The sequence below is a fragment of the Eucalyptus grandis genome, chromosome 9 (genome assembly GCF_016545825.1).
Source record: "Eucalyptus grandis isolate ANBG69807.140 chromosome 9, ASM1654582v1, whole genome shotgun sequence".
NCBI lineage: Eukaryota > Viridiplantae > Streptophyta > Magnoliopsida > Myrtales > Myrtaceae > Eucalyptus > Eucalyptus grandis.
The window spans coordinates 1,792,387-1,801,478 of record NC_052620.1 but is presented as its reverse complement, the minus strand read 5'-3'; the positions used below and the strand labels follow the sequence as shown (position 1 = coordinate 1,801,478).

General features: G+C 37.4%; 2 protein-coding genes across 2 annotated transcripts; both read left to right on the top strand.

The window, feature by feature from the left end:
- Positions 1-2,591: 2,591 nt before the first annotated feature.
- LOC120288240 (toll/interleukin-1 receptor-like protein) lies at positions 2,592-3,068 on the top strand. Its single transcript, XM_039301879.1, has one exon. The coding sequence runs from the start codon at positions 2,592-2,594 to the stop codon at positions 3,066-3,068; it is 477 nt and encodes a 158-aa protein (XP_039157813.1).
- A 1,091-nt stretch (positions 3,069-4,159) lies between these two features.
- Positions 4,160-6,617, top strand: LOC120288158 (disease resistance protein RUN1-like). Its single transcript, XM_039301628.1, has 2 exons — positions 4,160-5,643; positions 5,736-6,617. Exons 1-2 carry the CDS (start codon positions 4,654-4,656, stop codon positions 6,120-6,122), a joined length of 1,377 nt encoding a protein of 458 aa, XP_039157562.1. The 5' UTR covers positions 4,160-4,653; the 3' UTR covers positions 6,123-6,617.
- Positions 6,618-9,092: the final 2,475 nt, after the last annotated feature.

The following is a 9,092-nucleotide window of genomic DNA, read 5'->3' as shown; positions in this document are numbered from 1 at the left end:
ATTCGTACACTGCACGGGAAGAAGACCTTTCATCTTTCTTCCTTTTCTTTATCCCCTTAAAGATAAATAGATAAATAAAATAGTTGCCCATTTTTTTTATCTTCTAGCGACAAAACATATATTAATTTCTTCTTTTGCACGTCTCAAAGAAAGTCCCGAATGAATTGCTTCTCCATCCGATTGTCAAATCGTTTAGGAAATCTTTCTCAACACATTTAATTTAACAATCGTTATCTGAAATTATCTTAAGACATTAATTTAACACACCTATTGATCTATTCCATCCCTATTGTGCAGCAATAACTTTATGATCATCAAAAGGTGACTAGCGGCTTCGTTGTTTATCCTTCTAAGTCCAATAACTACGCTAAAGGCTCCTGGATAATCAGTTAATCATGTCTAATCATAGGTTATTTCCTCATGGCATACTTTGATATCATACTATTAGTTTCATCAGAGATGCTTATTTTTCGGGTACATTTCGAAGTATGTAAATTAAAAAATTCCCAGTGTGTATCTACTATTTTTCATTTTGATTACCTCTTCAGTCATTCAGAAGGTTTATTTGTATTTTGTTGCATGCACCCAATTCCGTCTACTTTTCCACAGGTAAATAAGAGTGCGTGATGATGCGTGTCCGAACTTTCCTGCGACGCGCATCATCATTGAAAAAATTCCCAGTGTGTACCTATTATTTTTTTACTTTTGTCCCGATCCGGACTTACCTGCGACGCGCGTCACCATTCCTACAAAAAGAGAGCGAATGCAATGGCTTGAAATCTCACCTACATATCACTGACCCTTCTCTCTCTCCATCTGCGTCTCTCTCTCCGAGCTTGCGCGATCCTTCGCACTCTCAATCGCAGCCCGCGATTCTCTCTCTCTCTTCGAGCTCGTGCGATCCTGCCTCTCTCTCTCTCTCTCTCTCTCTCTCTCTCTCTCTCTCTCTCTCATTCGCAGCCTGCGATTCGCAGGAACTCTCTATACGCAGCAACCCCGCGCCCAGCAGCACTAGATCCACCGCACCCTCGCCAATCGCCACCATCGTCGTTAGCCGATTCGCCTCTTGTTGGTGCGCCGCAGGAACGCACCTCTCGTCTTCTTGTCGCTGGGCCCAGACTCTCCGCCATCGCCTCTCTTTCACAGCTTGCCGACTCCGACACAGCTATTCCAGAGCGAGGTGAGTACGAAAGTGAATTTTTTTGTTCGGTTCCGAAGGATTGGCTGATCTAGGCTTTGTGGTTGTATGTTACTGAACCTAATATATAAGACTGTTCTGTTGAGAGAGAGGGAGGGAGACAGAGACTAGAGACCCAAATGAGCAATATCTTACGAGGGCTCAGAGACCAGAAGTGTTACGGCTTAGAGACAAAACAAAGAGGATGAGAATTTAGGAATACGGTCGTGGTTGTATCTCTATCCTGTGGAATAACCCAAAGAAATATATGACGACGAGGATCCTACAGGTGCTCAAATTCTTATATGACACTCTTGTAAAATCTGGGAGGACTTTTGGTGGGTCTGTGTTTTTGGGAAGTACTGGGGGAATTTCTACTTCACTAGGCCCCTCGGACTAGTTTATTATTGAACCGCTGATTAAACAATGTTTGTGTAGCTCAGTGAGAGAGAGAGAGAGAGTCATCCTTGTAGTCTTAAGGAAACTACACTTTGTATTTTAGCTATGTGTACATATTGAAGCCATGCAAGTTTCACATGCAAAGCAGTGGAAACTCTTCATGCTTAACCCATCTACTCCTTTAGACCAAAAAGAAAACCTATCTCCTCTATCACGCAAGCGCAGGGTTGATGATGATAGATAAATCACAGACATTATCTAATCATCATACGTATCTTTATATACAGCTTTTGGAGTAGGTATGTTAGGAATATCCTGGGAAAGCAACTTTGATGACCTTCAGTTGATTCCTTACGGTTCATGTCCATCATCAATTTCTCCAAAACTGATGCGAAGATTCTTATGATTTCCTCGCAGGTCTCAGTTGTGCTTATCTGGGGCTGGTTTGCCGTAGTTGGTAGGGTTCGATTCAAGGTCTCTAGACTGCTTGCACCTTTGAAGAATTAAAAACTTGGTCCGATCGTCTATAATTTTGTTGGACTCTGGGATTGTCTTGCTCTATTGGTCAGCACAAATAAAGCATTTGGACATTATTACAACTGCATGCTCCAAAGGACATGTAAACTAATGGGGTGTTGATTTCCATGTTACCGATTGTATGGTCGCACAATCACATTATTTGGCGCTTAATGTTTCAATACAAATTAGGAGGATTCCATTGTATTCTCGCATATTAATGAAAAATTCAAAGCCATATAGAATATCGGAAGGTTATAAAACAAGTTCTTATGGAAACAGGGTTGACCCTGAACCGAACTAAACAGAGTGGTTCCAAAATATGGTCTAGTGCAAATAGGGTCTGGTATAGGGTCCAAAAAAGAAGAATCGATTATGACAGGGTCGGGTACAAGGTCCATGTTTGGAACCTACTCATCCTAGACCCGATTACCCCTAGAAAACATAGCTTCAAATCTTTAGCTCACAATCGTTGCCGATTGTTAAACTCCATCATCCAATGGCTTCTTCATTGGAACCCGAAAAGATTTACGACGTCTTCTTAAGTTTCAGAGGGGTAGAAGTGCGTCACAACTTCGTTGGCCATCTCTACCAAGCTTTAATCCAAAATGGAATACACACTTTCCGGGATAGCGAAGAACTGGAAAAGGGTGAGCAGATATCGCTGATGCTTATGGAGGCCATCAAAGAATCGCACATTGCAGTCATCATTTTCTCTGAGGACTACGCTTCCTCAGAGTGGTGCTTGAAAGAGGTGGTGAAGATTATGGAGTGCAAGGAACAAAGGAACCTCACTGTTCTGCCAGTGTTTTATAAAGTGGACCCAAGAGAAGTGAGAGAGGGAAGAGAAAGTTATCGAAGAGCTCTGGATAAGCACAAATCCAAGTTCGGGGAGGATTCGGAGAAAGTGAAGAGATGGGAGAAAGCTCTTTCCAACGCTGGTCACTTGTCCGGTTGGCCTTTGAATGATGGGTAAGTAGAGTGGAGTCCATATTTTGTGTAAGAAACTAATCTTTACAAGTAAGTATAAAGATTGTTTTCACAAAAATAAATTAATTAGTTAATCAATGCACACATGATTGTAACTTTGTAAGTATATGTATAGATGCTTCATCTTATAAATCCTAAAAATTCTTAAGTTGCTTAAGTTAAAGTTAGTAATTTCGTACATGAGTTGGTAAATCTAAGATATAGTTAAGAAGATAAACAAAAATATGGCAAAATATAAGATAAGTTGATAATTAAAAGATGGCGAGTAATTCAAATGAAAATCGATACTCAAAATTAGTTGATAATTTAATTGCAGAAAAATATATAAGTCACTCCAATTAAGATTGGCAATTTTTAAAATGAGTTCATGAGTAACTCAAATGAGAGTTGGTTATCAATAGAAAAATTGGGAAATTAAAAGAACAAATAGCATTGGTAATTAGTAAAAGTTGGTAACTCAAAACTAGTAGGTAATTAGTTAATATGACAAAAGTTAATTTGGCAAGTTAGTAATTGGTTATCTTCTAATTATAAAAGAATTTGGTGATTTCATAAATTTATTAGTCTTTTTTCACCGACAATATTTTTGGCACTGAAGAACTTATTGAAATTCACCGGCACGGAAGCAAAACATCTGTTTTTGAGCATGGAACAATATTATTCTGCTTTTGGCTGTTGCTAAGCCCGTTTCATTCGTAAGGTCTATGGCTCTTTCTTTTGGATCCTTGTTGCCCTCCTCAAAGTATAATAAAAGCTCTAAACGTTTTGTTTGTGGGCTATTTGAGTTGTTTGCATTTCATTTGGGTCAATTGAGTTCGACATATATTCAATTTTGGCAACCTAGTGTTAAACTCGTTACTCACACACGGCTAACCATGAAATAGACTCGACCGAAAAAAAAAACCATAGAATGGACACGTGGCTCTTTCCAGTAATAGCAATTAGACATTAGGACTTTATCAGCTGAAAAATTTACAGACTCAGTTGAAAAAGATAAAACATTAAAATTTAATCAACCAATGGACAAAATGTTTAAGTAGTGTTATTGCACTTGCCCCATTTCTTCTTCAGAAAGCAGTTAGCAAAGCTTGATACAGGATAATTAGTCTATACAGACTGTGTAAGGCAAAGACATCGTGCTTCAGGGATTTTTAATAATTTTTGGATCGAAATCTTAATTGACGTTCAAAGTTCGTCCTAAATAGCTCTTTTTGGTTAATAGTAAAAAAGAAAAGTAGGTGAATCAAGAACATGAATCACTTATGTAGATAGATACATGAATCGGTTGACTAAAAGTTGAATCCTGAGCTTGTTATCTCGGAGTTCTAATTCAACTAAGTGGGGAATACATTTTGTTTTGGCTGTAATTATCTAAAAATGTGACACACTACTTTGTTATTGTTGGCCAATGATTGCTTGTAATTGCTTATTCAAATTGCTAAAACTTTTGTGTTCTTGTCAGAGATGAGTCGAAGCATATACAAGAAATTGTGAAATGGATCTCCAATCATCTTGACCGAACGCCTTTGCATGTTGCTAAGCACCCGGTTGGGATAGAATCTCAAGTGGTTATGCTAAAATCAATGTTAAACCTTGAATCTAATGATGATGTTGTGATGGTGGGATTATGGGGACAAGGAGGTATAGGGAAGACAACCTTGGTGAAAGCCCTATACAATTCTACTTTTAGACAATTTGAGGGTTCATGTTTTCTAGCAAATGTTCGAGAAACATCAAAAGGTTGCAAGGATCTAGTGACTTTGCAAGAAATATTATTAAAAGATACATTATTACTACAGCAAAGATTAGAAGTGTCCACTGTTGATAAAGGTATTAATATAATACAACGCAGACTTGGTTGCAAGAAAGTTCTCCTGATCCTTGATGACGTGGATGACCTACGCCAATTAAATGCTTTGGCAGGAGATGGCAAGTGGTTTGGTAATGGGAGTAGGATCATTATTACTACAAGAGACAGACATTTGCTAACTTGTCAGGGGATATATCAAGATCATGTGTATGAAGTCGAAGCACTAGATGACAATCAAGCTTGTGAGCTGCTTAGTAAGCATGCTTCTCATATGCACCAAATCAGAATAGATCTAGTAAATGGGGCTCTGAATTATGCTAAAGGTCTTCCTTTAGCACTTGAGGTGTTGGGTTCCTTATTATCTGGTGAAACAGAAGATGTATGGGAAAGTACACTGATGAAACTTTCTAGGAGTCCTAACAAAAACATTAATAACGTGCTCAAAATTAGTTATGAAGGACTAGATGAAAATGAGAAAGAAATCTTTCTCCACGTTGCCTGCTTCTTTAGGGGGTGGACAAGACAATATACAAAGAAAGTTCTTGAAAGTTGCGATCTTGAGACAACTGTAGGATTTGAAATTCTTGTTCAGAGGTCCTTGATAAGAATTGAGTATGACATCCTAGAAATGCATGACTTAATTCAATTGATGGGTAAGGATATTGTGAACCAAGAATGTCCCGGTGATCCCAGAAGACGCAGCAGACTATGGTTGTATGATGATGTTGACGAGGTTCTGTCACATGACGAGGTAAGACTTATGATTAGGATCAAAGTTGTGCTCCTTATCTTTTACTTTAATTACTAGAAAAATGAAAAACCTAAATAATCTTGTATGTGTAGGAAGATTGTGCTGTAAAAGCCATAGTGTTGGAGCTACCTAAGTGGACAGAGATGTGTATCCATCCTGATGCATTTACAAAAATGAGAAGGCTGAGATTGCTCATCTTGCGCAATGTGCTGGATTCTTTCCAAGGTCTTTTATGTCTTCCTAAGGGGCTTAGATGGTTTGAATGGCCTAGATGTGCGCGCTGGATTCCAAAATTTTCCTCTGGTTCAATGAAATTAGTGGGAATTGATATGAGACAAGCCAGTGTCACAATAGTGCCTAAAAAATTTAAGGTGAGCATTTACCTACATAGATCTTTTCATTGTCTACTTCATTTGCATGTGTATATGTGTATTACATGTACTAGAACACGAAACGAAGTGGTGTTCCCTAGTTTTTGAAACCACGTCTCTTTTTTCCCCCCTTTCAAAATGACCCTAATTACTTGTGTAGGAAACATGTTTACGTGCAGCAAAATTGGCATTTAAAAATTAAGTGAAACAACTTTATTAGAAACTAATACAGAATACAAAGAAATTTTATAAACATATACCTAAGAAAAAAGAATTTTCAAGGTTTGAATGCATTGCGCTGTAAAACAAGGCATTTTTAAATGCTTAAATGAGTTCGTGAAGAGCAGCATTTCTAAGTAGACGAAATTAAATATTTATTAGAAACTTTGCCCGTAATGCGTGTGCATTTAGAAATAATTTGATATACAAGATCCACACGGTATGCTGCTAGTTTCTTAATTGAAAGTCAAAGCTAGGTTTTGAGTTGAATATATGAACTTTTTTTCTTCAAAATGTTTTAAAAAGTTGGTTTCATTGTCTTTAAATGGCTTAAAAAAAGTTTCTTAATTTTTGGGAAAAATTCATTGTGATAGAATATATATTTTTGACATAACCTAAACCAAAATTGAAAGAATGTTCACTTCAGTGCTCGCCACATGACATTCACTTTACTTCTACAATTGGCACATGGCATAACATGTGCTTAAAACAAGGTTTGAATGCATTGCACTATAAAACAAGGCATTTTTAAATGCTTAAATGAGTTCGTGAAGAGCAGCATTTCTAAGTAGACGAAATTAAATATTTATTAGAAACTTTGCCCGTAATGCGTGTGCATTTAGAAATAATTTGATATACAAGATCCACGCGGTATGCTGCTAGTTTCTTAATTGAAAGTCAAAGCTAGGTTTTGAGTTGAATTTATGAACTTTTTCTTCAAAATGTTTTAAAAGGTGGTTTCATTGTCTTTAAATGGCTTAAAAAAGTTTCTTAATTTTTGGGAAAAATTCATTGTGATAGAATATATATTTTGACATAAACTAAGCCAAAATTGAAAGAATGTTCACTTCGAGTGCTCTCGCCACATGACATTCACTTTACTTCTACAATTGGCACATGGCATAACATGTGGCTTAAATTTGTTAGTGGCCTGCCTTCACATGGTTGCCGCATGGTGCTTTATTTTATTTTTCTGATTGCCACATGGCATGACTCATGGCATACTTTTACCACGTGGCCCACTTCTGACCAATATCCATTAGCATTTTTATTTGTCATTTCTAAATTCATTCTCTTACTGCATATATGTATAGATTTATAACTATTAGTAAAGTTTCTAAGTGTTTACTTATTTCTCAATGCAATGTGCAATTCTCAGCAAATTAGTTCATTGTAACTTTGATTGAGATGTTTGTTCCGCCATATTTACAGGACTTCCAACAATTGAAGTACATTAATTTCAGTTATTGCGGGTCCCTAATTCGTATCCCCTGACCTCTCATGTACTCCACATCTCAAGGAATTGTTTCTCTCTTATTGTGAAAACATGGTAGAAGCCCATGAGTCGATTGCATATCTTGAGAAGTTAGAGGTGTTGGCTTTAAATGGGTGCTCTCGACTTGGTGTTTTTCTGAATGTGCTCAAGACAAAAGACTTCGGCATCTTCTTCTTACAAATTGTAAAAATTTTGAAAATTTCCCTGATATTCCACATAAACTTGAAAGTCTGACAATTATTTCGTTAAAAGGGACTGCTATTAAAGAACTTCCATCGTCAATACAAAATCTTGTTTCTTTGGAGAAATTGAGCTTATCTGATTGCAAGAATCTGGTAAGTCTTCCATCTAGTATATACAAGTTACATAACATTAAAGAGCTGCATCTTCAGGATTGCATATCCTTGGTTGGGTTTCCAAAGTACGATGATTCTGCTGATCCATCTATGGAGATCGGACTTTCAAGTTTAAAATTTTTAGACCTTGCTAGAAGTAGTATGACTGAATTGGAGTTTCTTGAGAATCATTCCTGTTGTCCCAAATTGAGTAATTTAGGTCTAATGGAGACCAAAATAACTAGCGTTCCAACATCCATCTTGAAGCGCAAAAATTTGAAATTCTTGGGTCTACCACTCCATATTCCACCCCCGTATCGCTATGGGACTGTCGTTCCCTATGGTCGTGACGGTAGACATTTTGTCGAGGCGGTTTTGCAATTCCCATCTCGCCGAGTAAGATTCTCTCTCTCTCTCTCTCTCTCTCTCTCTCTCTCTCACACACACACACACACATTAATGTGGAGTGTATGCTGGATTCAGTATGTGCTTGTATATTGCAACAGCAGAAAACGATAGATAGGAAGCTTAAGAAAAGCAAATAAATCTAAAGTGGTTCTACATGTACATGCATATGATGGAGGTGGCTTCCGTTCTTTTATAAGAATCATTTCTATCACATGAGAATTGTATATTATTATAAGCAAGGATCAATGTATCTCCACTCATTTATAGAGCTCTAGTTAGAAGTGAAATTCGCTAGGATTTCTTACTAAACTCAAAATTGAATTCTTCTATTCAGGTACTTTCTAACAGTTTATCTTATAACAGGGTCACTGTGCTACTTATCTTGGAGCAGAGTTACCAGAGTGGGTCCCTCCTATTGAAAAAGGTTTTGTATCTTTTAGGGCTTCTAAGGACTTGTGTCACAAGTTTCTTGGATTCGTTCTCTGTGCTGTTCATAGTACTGATGAACAGGATCATGGGTCACAATCATACTACATAGAATTAGAAGTTAATGGCCGAATGCTGCCTAAGCATGAATGGACTCTCAATGCAAATCTTATCTTGGCTGCATCAGTCATACCATTTGAGCTATTGCTGGGAGCAGTCGATTTTGTTCAAATTTATGAGAGTCATGTACAATTTAGTGTTAAAGTATCGAGGTGGAGTCGTGAAAAGTGTGGATTCCGAATACTTTGTGAGCCACTAGAGGAAGACTTAAAAGTTAAGCTTCAAGATCTAATAGATCCAGCTTTACTCTACGAGTTTGGTCATGAATTAACATATTCAAAAGCCATGGGTCCA